Below are 17,488 nucleotides of genomic sequence, written 5' to 3'. Positions count from 1 at the left end.
TATTTCTTAATAGAGAGATTCCTGTCTCTGTCAGTCACACCGACTGACCCACCTCCTGTTTGTCAAGGGGCCATTCAGGTGCACAGACTGTGGATCTGCCACATCCATAGGCTGTGGGGCTATTGTGTGAGCTAACTGCTTGGCACTTTTCATTCTGCTCTACGTCCTCTCTGGATGCCTTTCTTACATCTCAATTTCATGTTTAAGGCTCAATACCGTCTATTCTGAAAATGGACCACCAGACTTCCTATTTCTCACAGAGCCTACTACGGTTTAGGAAGTAAAATTGGCAAAATTTTACTGGATGGAATACTTAGTGTGGGGCTGAGTGGGAGGCAGGAGGCTGCAATAATCCCAGGTTTCTGGTTTAGACGGCTTAGCGAATGGAGATGCATGCTATTCACAGAGTTGGGGCTCACAAAAGGATCCTGTTAAGAAAGATACTGAAAATGATGAACTCTGATTTTGTTAAATGGGTTGAAGATACCCGTGTACATCCAGCGGACGTTAACATTTGAACCCAGAGGACAAGGAAGAGTATGGGCTTTGGAATTCTTGGGTGTAAAGGTGATAGTTGCTGCAGGGTGGAGAATGAGGTCAGCAACACGTGGGTAAGGAGCACGGAACCCAGAGAAGTTGAAAGGCTTCGGCAGAGGAGGCAGAGCTCAGGAAGGAGAGTAGAAGAGGGAGGGAAGCACTAGGCCATTTAGGCCACAGAAGACGTAAAGAGAGGAGGAAAAAGGAGCCTCAACACCCTCAGGCACTGCAGGAAAGCCAAACAGAGTCAACACCAAACCGCATCCTGAGGGTGTCCTGGGCCTCCTCCCCTGTACATAAGGAATGAGCGTAACTGTTGGGGGAAAATCTCTAGTGGTGATTGATGAGGGATGAAAAGGGAAACCACTACTGGTCCCCATGGTCCACATATGGGCTGTAGGGGAGGAAGAAGAGCCTTCCCACCATGTTTTAAAAAATCCTGTCCAAGGGACCCCCACAGACGAGTCAGTCCCAGTCCCGAGAAGCTGGAGAAGAACCTCTGAATGCCCAGGCACTGCAGGAGACAGCTACGAAGCAGACACGTCGGCCAGTGATAAAGAACCAGTCAAAACCCCTGCAAGGCCTGGGACAGGATTGGCAGGGGAAGCTACCCTGAAGATGACATCCTTCAAAAGAAAAAGGTCCGCTGAGAGCACCTGCCAAGCCCACAGAGGCCCCAGGTCCATTCAGAACATCTTGGATCCTTCTCTCTCACCCTGTTCAGGTCTTACCCCAAAGAACCAGTGGCCCCCAGGGGACAGAGCGAAGGATTATAGAGACCCCAAGCAGCAGAAAGGATGCCCTTTTCCCATGGAGGTTTCCTGCCTGCAGGGGTCCCAGTGGGGAAAAGGAAATCCAACACCCAATAAAATCAACCTTCTAATTAGTGAAATAAGATTGGTCATGCAATCACAAGTGACCAGAGAACATATTTCCTAAAAGTCGATGACTTCTGCTAAAACTTTCCTCCCAAGAGAAAAAGAAGAGCCAACCCCTCAGAGGAGGTTTTATTTTTTTTTATTATTTTTTTTTTTAATATTTATTTTTTAGTTTTTGGCGGACACAACATCTTTGTTTGTATGTGGTGCTGAGGATCGAACCCGGGCTGCACGCATGCCAGGCGAATGCGCTACCGCTTGAGCCACATCTCCAGCCCTCAGAGGAGGTTTTAAAAAGCATCAAAAGAAGGACTAAAATTGTCTTCTGACTTTACCCTTCAAGTGCTGCTTGTTCAACAAGAGTTACTCAGAACAAGAGTTATACAGAAAACCAGAGAAAGACTTTGCCAAACACAGAGGGAAATACCAGGGAAGTTAAAACCGTTGCCGAGCAATGATGCACGCCTGTAATCCCAGGGGCTCAAGAGACTGGGGCAGGAGGATCACAAGTTCAAAGCCAGCCTCAGCAACTTAACAAGACCTTGTCTCAAATAAGAATTTTTTTTTAAAGGGTTGGAGATGTGAGTTGAGCACACCTGAAGTCAATCCCTGGTACCCACCGCCCAAAAAAAAATTGCTGATATTTGAATCTCCTTGGTCTCATAAAATATTGACACATGCACAGGGCCTTTGGGTTTATACAGAAAAACCAATGAATAATTCAATATGGTTTTGGTCTTAATGTTTAAATTAGTACTTTTATTAATAACATATCAATTCACCCTACTCAGAACTGAAATCTTCCACTAACAGTTAATATTGAAATATCTAACCTTGCTCTGAACGCTAGAAAGCAGCAGAGAAATGATATGAAGAAGAGGTTCAAGGAAAAGTGGGATTTCGTAGCCAAGATCAGAAAATGAGAAATGGAGACAGAGACAGCCAGCAAGCGGAAGGATGAAGAAGCCTGGCCAACTCTGTCAAAAACAATAACTCATATGTACAGCGAACATGGAGCCTCATCATGCATAGTATCTCTAATCTTTACAACAGCCCTGTGGATACCGTGAGGTAGTGCAGCGGAGGAGGCACAGGATTTACACTTGGAAATGTGCTTGGCGTGTTATAAGGACTCAATGTATTATCCTAAGACATTTTACAGATAGAGAATTGAGACTTAGAATGGTTAAATAAATGACCCGAAGGTCATTAGATAAGTAAAGGATGAAAGCAAGATTGGAACCCAGGAATCTGACACTTGGGTCCCTGCTCTTAGCCCCTGATCTAAGCGAGGCTTTGATGCTCACTCATCTCCCTTTGCAGCGTCTGCCCTCTGACCCAGACACCTCAGAAGCCCGTTCTGTGTTTTATCTCAGTAGTGCTTTGCTGCCAACCAGCTGTCCATCAAACCATATGTGAGACCGATAGCCAGGATACTAAGAAAGGAGTGTTTGAAAGACTGAGAAGATGTTGGACAAATTATGTTCCGTTGAAAGCCCAGTGGGTGATGAACTGTCATTGAAAACTTCTTGAGCAAGAAAGAGGAGAGGGAGGGAAGGAGAGAGGAAGAGATGACTAGTAGAAATCATCTCTTATGACATTGCTGTCAAAAATGGCTGCCCTCTGCATATCCAGATGGGTAGTTTGGGTTCAGAGATGCACAGTAGGTGGAGCTGGGTCTCCTAAGTTGGTTGCAATGATTTCTTTTCAACAGCTTTGGGAAGACAGAGCTCAGGAACAAAATTACAGAGGAAAGAACATGAGAAATGGTTTGCGCCCAACTTTGGCTCTAACACCAATTATCCTAGGAAGTTAAATTCTGGCTCATTCTCCATTACCGTTTAGGTTCATTGGGTTTTTTTAGTTGTATACAGCCATCTTCACTCTCTGTGAATACCAAGTAGCTTCTTTGTTAGGATTCTACATCTATGTCTAAGTCCCCACTTAATTTTCCACCCTGACCTCCCCTCACCACCCAGAAGCATCCCCATTACAATCACAAAAATCTAGTGCCCAGCCTGTGGAAAGTTCAGGAAGGAACTCTGAGAAGCAAAGCTTTCTGTCCTAAGGCAGCACCTGGGTTTACCTCACTGATCAGGAGCAGTCGGAGAGCATCAGACCGGTTTTCTACAACACAGAACATTTACCTTGGATTTCAAGGAGCGGACACTTGATTGAAAAGATGATCAGTAAGTGACCCCCACCCCACACACACAAAAAAAAATGAAACAATTTGTTCAGGGACATTTTTTAAAAATGTGCTAATCCTTAGAATCTCACATTGGAAAAACTGGGAAAAAAGGAGAGTCAGAATGGCTGTGAGCAATCCAGAGGGATTTTTCCAGAAGGTTGCAAGAGGATCAAGGGTCTTGGGAGGCTGGGGAGGCAACAGAGGCCATGGGTAAAGAGTGAGCCAACTTTCCTGCTCCCAGAAATAACGATCCCCTGACCTTGGAGCTCCGGAGTCTTCCCTGCTGCTGCCTGGTTTTTCCAGCACCGATCTTGAGGAACCCAGGAGTGGGTGGGAGAGTCAAAGGGTGATCAATCCTGGCTCTATTCTCAGACAAGGGCTTGAGGTGAACTTCGAACCCTGGAGTGACCCAACAATCGCTACTTGTGATGCTATGATGAGGTCGCAATGGAGCCTGCCCCTATCCCATCCGCTCAGTTCCTAGAGCTGCACAGAGGAACGAGGGGGAAAATTGACCTTCCCCGTCACATCAGTCGCCTACTTCTCAAGTTCACTACCAACACAAAGGGGTGAGTGGCATCAGGACAACTGGAAACGGCTGCTCTTTTTGCCCCTCCTGTTCTGACAGTGACCTGCAGCACCCCAGGCAGCGAGCAGGGTTGGGAGGGATTTGTTTGGTGACAGTTTCCTGTCCCTTGCAGTAGCAAGAAATTCACCTTGGAATAGAGAGCCTGAACAATTTTTAGAGTTCGGCCTCCCCCAGAGAGCCGAACTTTTGGGGAAAAGAAAGCTAAGTTAGATACAAATTTTATTTTTTATTTTATGTTTATTTTTATTTTCTTTACAGGAACTCAAAGGCATACCAATTAGATCCGATTCGAAGTACTGTCAAAGATTGGAACGCCCTATCCATATCCAGAAACTAAACTTTCCTTAGACAAACACCTAGCTAGGGGCAAACCCAACAGAGGAGGAAAGGAATTCCCGTCTGGAAATCACACTCTGTGGTTCTAACATTCATGTTTTTGAGAAATTAAACTTTCCTTATCCCTCTCCTTCTCTCTTCTTCTTCCCTTATCCTAACTCACTGAGCGGAATCTGGGTGGAGGCCGGGGAGGGGGCCCATCTAGAGTGGCCATGGGGTTTGATTACCTTCCCTGGCTCAGTCTTCCAGAGAAGAAATTAATTTTCAAGATTTGGGCAGCTTAAGTAGGACACAGAATTGAAAGAAGAGTCTTGAATTCCAAAGTCCACTAGTGAACTTTCCATTTATCTCCCGAGGGATGGGGAAGTGGCCTTCCAGAAGTTCTTTAAAATCTTTGCTGTGCCAGGAAGACTTTAGAAGGACCATCAGACTTATGGATCCTTGAAATAATGGTTTAAGTGAATTCCCTAAAACACATGATACCAACTATGTGGAAATATAGTTCTCTTCATGGTACTGGGAACTGAACCCAGGGCACTTGACCACTGAGCTTGATCACCAGCCCTTTTTTTTCTTTTTTCTTTTTTACATTTTGAGACCTGGTTTGCTAAGTTGCTGGAGCTGGGGGCTGCGGGTGTGTAACACTGCACCCACCCAGCTGGAAGTACAGTTCTCGTGGAGGTGGGGTGTGGCACATCTCAGCACCCCAGGTTAAGAACTCCCACTAGAGTCTCTGAAATGGAAACAGGATAAGAAAAAGCAATCCGAGTCTGCGACGAGGGTGAGGACAGCTCTTAAACGAGAGGTTCTAGAGCCCCGGCCCAGGCAGGAAGAGTCCTTCAGAACCAGGTGGGAGGAGGTGTACGGGAGCTGTGCCAGTCCTCTCCTGCCGACAACCTGTCTCGTGTTTCTTTGCAGGGCCTACCTACTCAAGAAACCATGTCGAATGATGATAAGCATAGATCTAGCGAACCCAAGTACTGCGATCCCAGGTGTGAACCAAAGTGTGAGTCCAAATGCCAGCCCAGCTGTCTAAAGAAGCTGCTGCAACGCTGCTCCGACAAGTGCCCGCGAGAAAAGTGCTCACCACCGCCAAAGTGCCCGTGCCCCCCGCCATGCCCCCCGCCATGTCCTCCGCCATGCCCCCCACCATGTCCTCCACCATGTCCTCCCAAGCCCTGTCCCAAGCCCTGCTCTCCCAAGTGCCCACCTCCTTGCCCACCTCCTTGCCCACCTCCTTGCCCACCTCCTTGCCCACCCTCAGACTGAAGCACTGTGGGCACCACTAACACCACCACCACCACCACCATCACCATGTGCAATGATCTGGGCTGGACCTGAAACCATGAAGTGATGACGTGACCAGTAAACTTGTTCCTCTGCTGCACAAGGTGTCTCGGTGTTTGGTGGACGTCAGTCTAGCTTGCTGCTGTTTTAAAGCACAGAGCTACCAAGAGGCAATCCCTGGGGAATGAGGCCAGAACCCCAGACCCTCCACTGCCATGCAACCTTCAAGGACCAGCCCCCTCTTTGTCCCTACCCATCTGTGCTTAGAGAGAGGCGCCTCTTCTGAAGGGTGTCCCCAGGGAACACCAGCCAAGAGTGGGAGAATCGTAGACATGGCAGAGGCTGGTAGAGAGTGTAACCCCAGGAAGCAAAAAAGAGAGGTATGAGGAGGAGAAAGGGGTGGGATGTTGGCAAAAGATCCAGGAAGGCTCAGGAAAAGACCTGGTACCACTTTTGCTGTTGGTGGTCCCACTGCCTAGTGCAGGGATAACACTCATCACACCTGTACTTGACTTCTCTGTACTCCTCTTCTTGGTGAGGCTGTGAGTCTTCTGAGCACACTGGTCATGTTCTAATGCACCGCTGTGCACACACAAATAGACAGTCTTTAAAAAAAAAAAAGAAAGAAAGAAAAGGAGTTGTGTTAGTTGCCTAGATTTGGTACTGAACTATATTTATGTAACATGTCACTATGGAGAGAATTTTTCAGTGAAGGGTACATGGGACCTCTCTATTTGCAATTTTCTGTGAATCCATAATATTTCAAAATAAAAACTCAAATACAAAAAAAAATAGCTTTGCATTTGGGTAGACCCCAATTAGGGATAAACAGGGAAGGCATTCACAGCCGCCATGTTAGTAGGGATCATTTACAAGGAGTTAAAGTCCATGCCAAACTGGCTTAATTCACAAAAGGGAATCTATTGGTCCATATTACCGAGAATGATATTGGAGGAGGACGTAGAATGAGAACTGCAGAAGCCAGGGCTTCAGGGCCTGGGTGAGTGGATTCACCCTGCCATTTCAGTCTCCCTCGTCCTCCTCAGGTGCTTCCCATTGTCTTCTAGTGCCCCCGTCCTACGGTAAGGTCCTTGACCAGCTGCAGACCCAACGTGTGGACAGGCCGAACACCAGGATGCTTTCCTCCAGGAAAGGAACCTGACCACCTAGAAGGTCATGAGCCCACCCATGACCAAGATAAAACCAGCCATGAATCACTGCAGCCCACAGTATTTAACAGGAAAAAGGATTCTCTGCTGTCATGGTAAGAGGTCATGAAAGAGCCCGCTGGTTCTCCATGGAATCAAGGCACATCAATAGCTCTCCATGCTTCTGAGAAGAGTGGACACCTGCGAATGGTTCAGGACAGCACAGAGTGTGCTGGGGACAGATGGTCCAAACTGTGCCTAAGAAAAAGATAGCAGAGACCCCTCCTGACCCAGGTCATGGAATCAGCTAGTTGCAGAAGACAATTTTAGCACAAGAAAGCTAGACAAGGTCTTCAGGATGCTGCCCCCTTGTTTTCTAGATGTGAAAACTAGTAGTCACTTTCACTACCATGAAGAGACCCTGGGCTTCAGGGTCTCCTGGCACAGATGGGGGCTGGACCCCCAGGTCCCCATACTCCAGAGCCACATGAAAAGGACTGCTGGAGGTTGGGGACCTCTGGCTACCTGGGTTAGGGCACTGCAGGACTGTGGTCAACTGTTGATAATAACAGGAGGAAAACACACCTACCCCAAAGGAAATCAAAAAGAAGGAAAGAGGAAGGAGGGGAAGGGAGGAAATGGTAGAGGGGAGGAGGAAGGAGGAGGAAGAGAGAAGAGAATAATGTGACATCCTTTAGCATCTGTTAAATCACTTTTAAATAATAACCCCAGCCCCCAGTGTCTAAAAAGTGGGCCACTGTTGAGTGGCATGTAAACAAATCCTTTTAGAAAACTCTCAGGCAGAGTGTGGCCCATGGCTGTAATCCCAGCAACTCAGGAGGCTGAGGCAGGAGGAGCTCAAGTTTAAGGTGAGCCTCTGCAATTTAGAGAGACCCTGTCTCAAAATAAAAAAAATAAAAAATAAAAGGACTGGAGCTGTGGCTCAGAGGCAAAGCACCTCTGGGCTCCATCCACAGTGCCAGAAGAAAAAAAAAATCATTTAGGAAACAATTTGGCAAATATGGGAATGAATATTAAGAGCATACCACAATCCAGTCTTTGGTTCCCACTTCATTAAACCTAGGCAAACAAAATAATAATAATTTCAAAATGCAGGGGAACTATATTTAAAAAGGTGATCATCATCAAGTAACTTAGAAACAATTTAAATATCATGGTTTGATTACATAAACTTGGACCTGTTATTTAATAGAATATTTCATGGTTGTTAAAAATGTTCTAAAGAGAAAAAAGTAAGACCTCAACTGGACATACAGCATATAGCAATTATCTTTAGCCAGAACTTCTGTCAATAATAGCAACAAGGAAATTTGTGGGTGTTCTCATTATTGGAGGGTTGTAGGTTATGGATGACAAGTATTTTCACTTTCACCGATTCCTGGATTCTCATCAATGTGCTTTCATTTGTTTTGTAACATGGATACTTCAGAGGGGTCCCCCAGGAGTCCTGGAAAGACTTGGGGAAGAAGATCACCTAGGGAGCATGCACCCTGGGGAAGGGACCTCACCCTGGCTCCCTCCTTCCTGGCATAGGATCTCAGCCCCGGGCCTCCAGGGGGGTTCCCTGAGAACACGGGTCAGAGGCTGAGGCCTTCCGGGTCTGAGAACTCCGGGCACAGACTGGGAGGAAGCCAGTTCTAAGAACATGAAAGTGCTCCTTGCCAATGTCGTTCTTATTTCTCTCTCCCGTGTCCATGAAACCAAAGATAGACATCTTCTAATGGCTACTTTCCCAGGAAAGAACTGGATCAAAGGCAATTCTGGGGAAGATGGCTAGAATGCGATGAGGGCTCCACCTCTCCACAGAATGCTGTAATTACTCCAAGCCCCAGCGGCGGTCACCAGGGCTCCGCCTCAAACAGTAAAGGTTGTGTAAATAAGCAACACCTGAAGAGTGACATCACCAGATCTGTGTAGCACCAACCGGATGGTGCCCAGATAACGAGGCAAGGCAGGACTAGGCTCCTCCTCGCGTGGCAAAGCAGTCGTGAGGGTCCAGCCAGACAGTCCCGAAAGGAGACACCACCATAGGATCCCCTGGACTGTACCTTCTCAAGAATCGGCAAGAATAGAGCTGGCCTGGATGAGAGGCCTTCCAGGCTTTTCCAAACCTGGACAGCTGGAGGCAACCGGCTTAGAGGTGAGCCAAGGCTCTCATAGGGCTGGGCACAGTGTCACGAGAATGTCTGGCTTTGAAGCTGAAAGAGACCTTAGTGGCATCTGCGAGGTCCACATGCGAATGGCACCTGGGGAGATGGCAAGATAGAGGTCATTATCACACCAGCCCCTAGTTTTCCTGCCCTGCTTCCACATGACCCAAGGTCCCAGCTCAGGGACACAAGCAAAGGCCCATTCTGGAAGACTTCACTGATAATCAGTCATACCTGCTTCTATGTCACAGCTGTTGGTGCTCAGCTAAAAAAAAAAAAAAAATCGGTAAATATGGCAAAGCCATTTGCCAAACACAAAGATTCTTCAAGTCTCAGAAGGTTTGAACTGATGGTAAAATATAGGCCAGGATATGTCTTCCAGATGTATGAAACCTACATCCTCCTCTCACCTCCTGAGCCATGTGCTCTCTCCTGGGCTCAAAGGGAATTCCACTCAGACAGAGGATCGGTGGCTTCTTCCAACAGGAATGCCCTCGTCGTCTCTCACCCACACCACTGGAAGCTCTTACCGGCTTTCAGTGCTCACCTTCCTCCAGCTCTAGCTCCACTGAGTCCAACCAAGAAGCATTGCTAAGGCTCAAAACCAAGCACAACACTCTCCTCCTAAATTTTTAAGGAGGCCCCCTCCCCTTTGCCTACAGAGCACTTCAAATGACCTGACCCGGCCTACAAAAGTCTTCAGGCGAGGGCCCCAGCCTCCTTCCACAGCCTTAGCTCACCACTTCCCCATCTCCTTCTAGAACTTGGCAGGCCAGGGGCAGGTTTCTGCTGACATTTCAGACCCACGGCAGAGTCTCTGGCCTTCCTGACTTTATATGTGCTTCTCCAATTCTTCCTCCACTGAGTCCTCCTGTAAATGATCCAGATGAGCAAATCCTCATCTTTTAACTCAATTCGGGGGTCCCTTGCTCCAAGAAGCTTCTCCGCCTCCCACCCCCAGGGCAGGCAAGAGGTCCCTTCCTGAGCCCTGACAGCATCCACACCTTCCTCCCTGGGATGCTTCTCATACCACGTTCTGGTCACCTGTTGATCATCTGACTCTCTCCCTAGACCTAACCTCTCCAAGATGACAGCCAGGCACAGGAAGCCGACAGTCAGTAACAGTAAATGAGTAGGTTCTCAGTGGCACTGGGGGGCACTTTCCCAAAAAGGGGTGAGTGGCCCTGGACTAAGCTTCTGTCCCCTGTGCTCCCCGACCTGACTACATGGTCATCCTCAGAATCTGGCAGTGGGAAGACAGGGGAAGGAACTGACTATGGGGGCCTGAGGCTGAAAGAAAGGCAGCCTAGTCTTGGTCCCAGTCCTGTCCTTGGCCACCTTCTCGTTAGGCCACAAGATGCTGGTCCTGCCTGGCCCTCTCCAGGGACGACCGTGCAGGCTTCCCAGAGCCCTTTCTCCCCTGGGAAGGCAGCAGGGTGAAGGGAAAGAGCGTGACATCACACAGGTATCAAGTTAGCTCTGCACTGACCCACTGTGTAGCCCCGGAAAGTTGTTCAGCCTCAGTGAGAGGAAAGGTCTCAGCTTCTTCACCTGAAGGATGAGACAGAAGTTCCATCGAGGGACGAGAGTGGAGTGATCGTGTGAAAAAAAAAATTATGCACGGGAAACTGAGCTTAGAACGCCAGGTGCCAATGGTACCTGAAAACCTGAGTCAACGCAAAGTCCTGCCCCGTCTACCTAAGCAAGAGCTTCTTGCCATCTGCTGTGCGAAGCCACAGGTTGGAGGAGGAGGGAATTCCAGGAAGGGGTGACAAATGTCTTTGAAGGCAAATAGAGAGCCCTTCCCTCTACTCCATTCCCAAGTTAGGCTCCTTGAGGAGCCAGAGGGAGACTTTTGCATCTCTGAATTATCAGAGCTGCATGTGGCATTTAGGACTCTCTGTGACCGAGGGAGGAAGCTAAGATCCAGAGAGGGAGACAACTAAGTCACCGGGGAGTTGGTTGTCAGAAGAGTCTAAGATTTCTAACCCAGATTTAAGATGATCAAAAGGGAAAAGAACGAAGTCCAACAGCAAACCTAAGCCATTTGGAAATATCATTTCGCCCCTTTGCCTGTCTCAGGGGCCCTTAACCTGGGGTCCCTGGTCCCCTGAAGGTGAAGACATGTACATATGTTTATCTTCTCATGTTCCCCAAACTGTTAGGAGCCACGGTTGGTCTGCATCCTTGATGTCTTTTTGAAACTTAAGACTCCCCAACTTAGCGATGCCCGTTGTCCAAACCAGACACGAGCTCTCGACAGGACCTTGAACGAGGCCTCAGCATTTGCGGTGATGGCTCGTTCTGTGCCTCTCGTATAAAGCACGTGCTGGGATTGCAACAAGGAAGTGGAATCAGGTGGCCTCTTATATCCCCCCTGGCCCCAGGAGCCTGTGACCCGCGGCTGTGACTCACACCCCCTGTGTAGGTGACACAAAGAGAAGGGAAGGGAGAGGAACAGTGGATTCTCGCCCAGGAATTCACAAGCTGGGTAAGCTCTCCAGAGGCACCTGCTCCCCGGGAGACAGGATGAGCGGCATTCTGTGCGGTTCGGCTTCATCAGCCCACTACCCTGTAATATGCAGCCAAGTGAATCAGAGGAGTCTGGGAACGTTTATGATCTCAACAAAGCAGATTTGATGGGAACAGGGGGGAAAACAATGTCCTGCATACACCTGAGTCTATTCTGCTGACCCTAATTAGGCCCTGGCTCCCAGTAATGACAGCTCCAGAGTCTGAAATCTGAAATCTCAGATGGCATTAAATCAGATTATCCCAAATCTCCCTGGAGGGCTGGGGACAGCCAGAGAAACTAATTAGTCATCTCATCTTAAGATGTTGGGGGCAGGGCGATCTCCCCAAAGCTATTCAAGCCACAGCCCCGATACTGGGCCACTAAGATTGATTCTTGAGGGGCTTAAATCCCAAATACTCCCGTTCTGTACCTAGGAAAAGCCACCTGGCTGGGCCCCTGCTGCATACAGAGGATGAAAGACTGGGTCTTTCTGTGGGAACATTATAACCCCATCAAGGAGGAAGGGGCCATACACACACGCATCCACGTACAAAGTCACACAGATACCTGGGTTCGCCATTCATGACCACCTTGTAGTGTCACAGAATGTCAGAGCTGGAATGGATCCTTCTAAAACTTTTGTATTTGAATAACAATAAAACTGCGGGTGTAGCTCAGTGGCAGAGCGCTTGCCTACCTTGCACAAGGCCCTGAGTTTTATTCCTAGTACTAAAGGGGAAAGAAAATCCAGACCAGAGAGGATCAGGAGCTGGCAAGAGTTCATACATCTTACACCGATAGAGCCAGGTCATACACTGTCTAGGCATCACATTGATTAGAAAAGTACAAGTCAAAGACCAAATGTTGAAGTGACAGTAAAGGACATAGAACAAGGAGAACTGGGGCAATCAAGACAGACTTCACGGAGGAGGTGAGTCCTGAACCAATAAGATTGCACTAACATCCTGTATGTAGCTCTATGGCCTGAGTGTCAGTGTATATGTTCTCTAATTGATTGCTCACAAAAAAATCTATGAAATGGTATTTTACCTTCTCCAAAGGAAGAAATTGAGGCTCTGGGAAGCTATATTCAGTATTACACATACTCTATGTAATAGAGCCAGTCCTGGGCCCAGAATTCAGTTATTTTTCAAGATGCCTGTGTCTCCTTTACCAAAAGCTAGCCTTTGACTGAGGGTACTGCTGTGACAATAGAAAATCTACTTAACTGAGGGAATGCTAAGATGAGATTTCACTTGTTTACTGACTTCCCCCTTCAGAGTTCCCAAGAGCCTCAGACACTGAAGATGTATGTGTTCTTACTGCTGCTATAACAAGTTATCACAAAGGGAAGGGCTTGAAACAACAAGAAGGTACAGTATTATAGCTCTAGAGGTCAGAATGCTGCTGCGGCTTCTGGAGATCCATGCTGTCCTTCCATTTTCAAAGTCCGCAGTAGCCAGTCAAGTACGTCTTTCACATTGGACACTGACTCTTATGCCCCCTCTTTCCACTCTATTTTCCTTTTTGTTAATCAGCGCATCTCAGTTAGACATAATTGTGGGATTCATTTTGACATATTTATAAATGCATATAACAGAATTTGCTTCGTTCCAGTCCCCAGTATGACCCCTTCCCTCTCCTCTTCCGATTCCCTTCCTCTATTCCACTAGTCTTCCTTCTATTAATTTTTTAACATTATAGTTGTACATCAAAGTGGAATCTGTTGTGGTCTGCTCATTCCTGCACATAGCACAGTTTGGTCAGCCCCCTCCCACAGTTCCCCCCTTTCCCATCCCTCCTCCCTCTCCCTCGTTCCTCTTTCTTGACTCCCTGTTCTCCCTTCTGTCTTCCTGGGACACCCCCCCCCTTTTTTTTAATTCCTTATTTCCCTCTAGCTTCCTCATATAAGAGAAAATGTCGACCCCTTGGCTTTATAAATCTGGCTTCGTTCACTCAGCATGGTGTTCTCAGTTCCATCCACTCACCAGCAAGTAACACATTTCATTCTTCCTTATGTCCAAGTAAAACTCATTTTAAGGATCTTTGTGAGTACACTGGTCCCTCCTAGATAATCCAGGATAATCTCTCTATTTCAAGGTCATAACACATTCACAGATTCTAGGGACTAGTGTGCGGACAACTTTGGGAGGCCACTATTCTGCCTTCCACAGGACTTTTGGGGTCAATTTTAAGAATGTTCCATCATTAATCAATTCAATGCGAGGCAGGGAAGCCTTCTAGAGAAGTCACACTCTGGGTTTTATCTAACTGGATTCACCCCACGACCTGAGCACATGAGACCTGGTTGCTCCATTGTTCTGCTCATCACTCCTTCGCCTACTTTTCCTTGGGCTCAACCAAAGCCACAGAAGTGTATGTGACACAGCAAGGTCATCTCTCTTATGCATCTGCTTCAGAAAATTCTGGAAATCCTAATCAGGCCTCCCCCACTCATCACCCATGCCTTTCCGAAGTCAGCCTCGGATTCTCGTTTCCTCTCACCTGGGCCTCGGTACTTCAACAGCCTCCTGACAAGACTCCTTCCTTCTTCGAGGCTGATTGGAATGCCCTTGTCCGCGGTCCTTGCCTAGGTGATTCCTACTGTCCAGTAAGACATAGCGCATATTTCTTCTCCTGAAGTCTTCCGGGACCTTCCACTCAAGATCAATGAGGGGTTTTCCTTCTGAGACGTGGGGACTGGCCTCTTCCTATCTTCTTCAGGAAACTGTGAACTGCTTAAAACCCAGGCCACGAATGACTGAAAGAATAAATTAATAAATTCAGTGGTAAAGAATCTCCTGCCCTCTAGGACCCAGGAGAGTTGCTCTGTGTCTTAAACCCCATTCCACAGAAAAGACAAAGGAGACAGTGAGGGAGAGAAAGAATAGGGGAAAACAGGAAAAGGATGGGAGGGAGGGAGAGAAAAGAGAAAGGAGAAGAACCTCTCCACCCTGTGCAGCACCCCGAGTCCCCAGCTGACCTTGGATCTTCAGATGGACCCACAGGAATTCCACATTCTTCCCCAGGCCTCTGTCTCCCACCGGGTCACCAAGCGCGGCCCATCAATCCTACCTGCACCAGTCCTAAAAGCCCAAAGTACCACTTGGTCTCCCCACCTTTTAAGAACTTTTCAGTCATCACGCATCCCAAACCAATAAAAACGTTCAAAGGCACTCCTTATTTTACCTATTTCTTAGGAAACGACCTAAACCGACCTCTTTCAAGTTAAGGTTTTAATTGGACCTAAAGTTCATGGGAGGAGTGGAGCATCATCATTTATAAAGTCCCTGGGATTTGGTCAAAGTTAGCAAACACAAAGCCTCTACTTTGTGGACGAGGGGCGTCTTTCATTACTAATCTTTAACCATTTTCCATTAAAGGAGAAAGTCCCCTATTCCCCACTGTCTCCCACACCCTCCCATTCCTTCATTAATGCTAACCACATCAGTACTCATCTGCCTTCCATCCTCTTCCACTGACTATACCCAGGGCATAGCTTCTACGCTCTGGAAACTTACAACCCAGGAAAATAATACGATCTTGCACACAAATGACCGGAATTCCTAATAGCAACAATGCATGGCATAAAAATAGCACAAACACGAGATGCTCTAGGAGTTCGTGAAGACAGGAATTTATTTCTGGTTTACAGAAACCAGAAAAGGCTCTTGGGTGATGATAGACCCGAGTGGAACTTTCAGAATGCTCAGCGTTTCAGCAGACACAGGGAAGGACAGCACCTCGGGTGGACTCAACCAGGGTGTAGAGGTGGAGAAAACTGGGTGTGTTTGCTTTGAAACTTTTCCTTTCATCCCTTGGATTTTATTGACCTGAATTCCAAGAAAAAGCTTTCCAGAAAGTAAGGAGACAGACTGACCTTGTTCCAACCTGTCTTCTGGGTCACTATGAAAACTCCGTGAGCAACTCCACTTTCAGAAGTCTGTCATAAATCAAGGTTGAGAAGATGACGATGGCCTGCCCTCTCCCGCCTTTCTCATCCCCTCCACCCCACTTCCCAGCCCAAGAGCAACAAATCACTCCAACTTCCCTCAGGACCTTTATGCAGAAAAAGCACTCTATCCAGAAGACTGTCGGCCCCTGGTTTGCTTGGAACCTTTGGGTCTGGAAGAATAACTTTCCAGGCTCCATGAAGAGGCATCCAATGGATAGGCCATGTAATCCCCTGGCCCAGACAGACCCCGGGCCTTAGAAAAGTCTTCCCATTGGTGAAGATGAGATGAGCAAGGTGGATCTTATCTTTCACCACATCCGGAGCCAGTTTGGGCAGACCAAGAACTTCAACCCTGGTTTAACAGACTGAGATAACATTTGATGAACATTCTTTTCCTGCTGCCACTGATGGAAAAGATCTGAGAGGTGCCCCTCCCTGCTGAGGTCTGGTGAGGACCCAGAGGCCAAAATGCAGGCTGATTAACAGGCATCCCAAGCAGTGACTCAAACCGTTCGTGATTTCAGAGGAAGCTCGTTATGGTGACTCCACAATTAGGACCTCAACCCACGTGGCCTGTCGGTCCTGCAGGAAGCCAGACCAAGGACTATATAAACGTCCCCATCTTGCCTGGTTCTGCCATCCAGATCCTTGGTTGAGTCTCGTTGAAGACAGGTAAGTGGGGGTATCTGTGCGCTCGCTCTCTCTCTCTCTCTCTCTCTCTCTCTCTCTCTCTCTCCCCCCTACTGCATCTTTGGGAAGCCCCTGTTCTGCTCCTCCCTTGCAGGGTATTTTCTTCTGATTTTTGAAGTGGTTTGCCATTTCTTGGGCTTCTCAAACCATTCTGTCTAGTCTCTTTCACCTGACTCCAAAAGGATCAGTCAAGTTGAATAGAAAGGTAAGTTCTATGGGGAGACTAGGGTTTCGGGGTATGACTATCCAAACAAAAATCTGTTTCCAGCTCAGAGACAGGTGTCACAAGGAACTGAGACCTCGATAGAAGGAGAAATAAGGATTAATGATCATTCATTCCCCGTCACTGTCTCAACTTTTTATGCCTCGCCTGTTTCCAGTCTGGGACTTTTAATGCAGAGCATTTCAAAGCTGGTGTTTGTTTCAGATCCTACAAATCACCCTAAAATGTCCTTCAGTGGCCAGCAGTGCAAGCAGCCGTGTGCACCCCCTCCGTGTCTGCAAAAGACCCAAGAGCGGTGCCAGGCCCAGGCTGAGGTGGTGTGCCTCCCCCCACGCCAGGACCCCTGCCAAGAGAAGTGCCCAGCACAAGCTCAGGATGTGTGTCTTCCTCAGTGCCAGGAGTTAAGCCAAGAAAATTGCCCACAACAAGGCCAAGACCCATGCCTACCTCCATGCCAAGACCAGTGTCTGCCTCAGTGCGTGGAGCCGTGCCAGGAGCCTGCCCAGACGAAGTGTGTGGAGGTCTGCCCACAGAAGGTCCAGGAGAAGTGCTCATCCCCTGGCAAGGGGAAGTAGCTGCTCCTATGCCATCTGGGGCCAAGAAGATGGCCCACAGAAAAAATCCAACCCCAGCCCCTGCTCTGGTGACCTTCTCCTGTGGGTGTCCCTGTGGGCAATGTACCCTCTGGCCTTCTGGCCTCCTCAGTATTCCAGGACTTGATCCCTGTCTCTGAAGACAGTTCTCTCCGTGTTTCATCAGCCTCCATGAATAAGTATTGTTCTCGGCCATCGTGGAAGGGCTCAAATGTAGAAAAGGTGTAGTTAACAAGGGACACCACTGAAGCCAAGCACAGTCCTTTGAGCCAAAAATCCACCTAAACCTGGGCTTGTAATGACCAAGAACTCCTTCGTCTTCCACAGCGGCAGGCACTCATTCAAGCCTCAAAACCATCTGAACTTGACGGACTT

General features: G+C 48.0%; 2 protein-coding genes and 1 long non-coding RNA gene across 3 annotated transcripts; 2 read left to right on the top strand and 1 right to left on the bottom strand.

The window, feature by feature from the left end:
• Window positions 1-5,470: 5,470 nt before the first annotated feature.
• On the top strand, window positions 5,471-5,782 carry Lelp1 (late cornified envelope like proline rich 1; the record flags this gene model as incomplete). Its single annotated transcript, XM_015502659.2, has 1 exon — window positions 5,471-5,782. A coding segment is annotated over exon 1 (312 nt), but the record flags the coding sequence as incomplete, so codon positions are not given.
• Window positions 5,783-8,089: 2,307 nt separating this feature from the next.
• LOC125620269 lies at window positions 8,090-15,645 on the bottom strand. Its single transcript, XR_007351885.1, has 4 exons — window positions 15,533-15,645; window positions 14,636-14,738; window positions 14,158-14,413; window positions 8,090-9,233 (listed from the first exon to the last, which is right to left on the bottom strand). It is a non-coding gene; the product is annotated as an uncharacterized LOC125620269 (long non-coding RNA).
• Window positions 15,646-16,125: 480 nt separating this feature from the next.
• Prr9 (proline rich 9) lies at window positions 16,126-17,136 on the top strand. Its single transcript, XM_015502684.2, has 2 exons — window positions 16,126-16,279; window positions 16,725-17,136. Exon 2 carries the CDS (start codon window positions 16,745-16,747, stop codon window positions 17,093-17,095), a length of 351 nt encoding a protein of 116 aa, XP_015358170.1. The 5' UTR covers window positions 16,126-16,279; window positions 16,725-16,744; the 3' UTR covers window positions 17,096-17,136.
• The last annotated feature ends 352 nt before the right edge of the window (window positions 17,137-17,488 follow it).

The sequence above is a fragment of the Marmota marmota genome, unplaced genomic scaffold (assembly GCF_001458135.2).
Source record: "Marmota marmota marmota unplaced genomic scaffold, marMar, whole genome shotgun sequence".
NCBI lineage: Eukaryota > Metazoa > Chordata > Mammalia > Rodentia > Sciuridae > Marmota > Marmota marmota.
The sequence above is the reverse complement of the archived record's forward strand: the minus strand, read 5'-3'. Positions and strand labels throughout refer to the sequence as shown.

What these genes read in the sequence shown, in the direction of transcription:
- Prr9 (XM_015502684.2), top strand. Translation starts at nt 16,745, where the DNA reads ATGTCCTTCAGTGGCCAGCAGTGCAAGCAGCCGTGTGCACCCCCTCCG.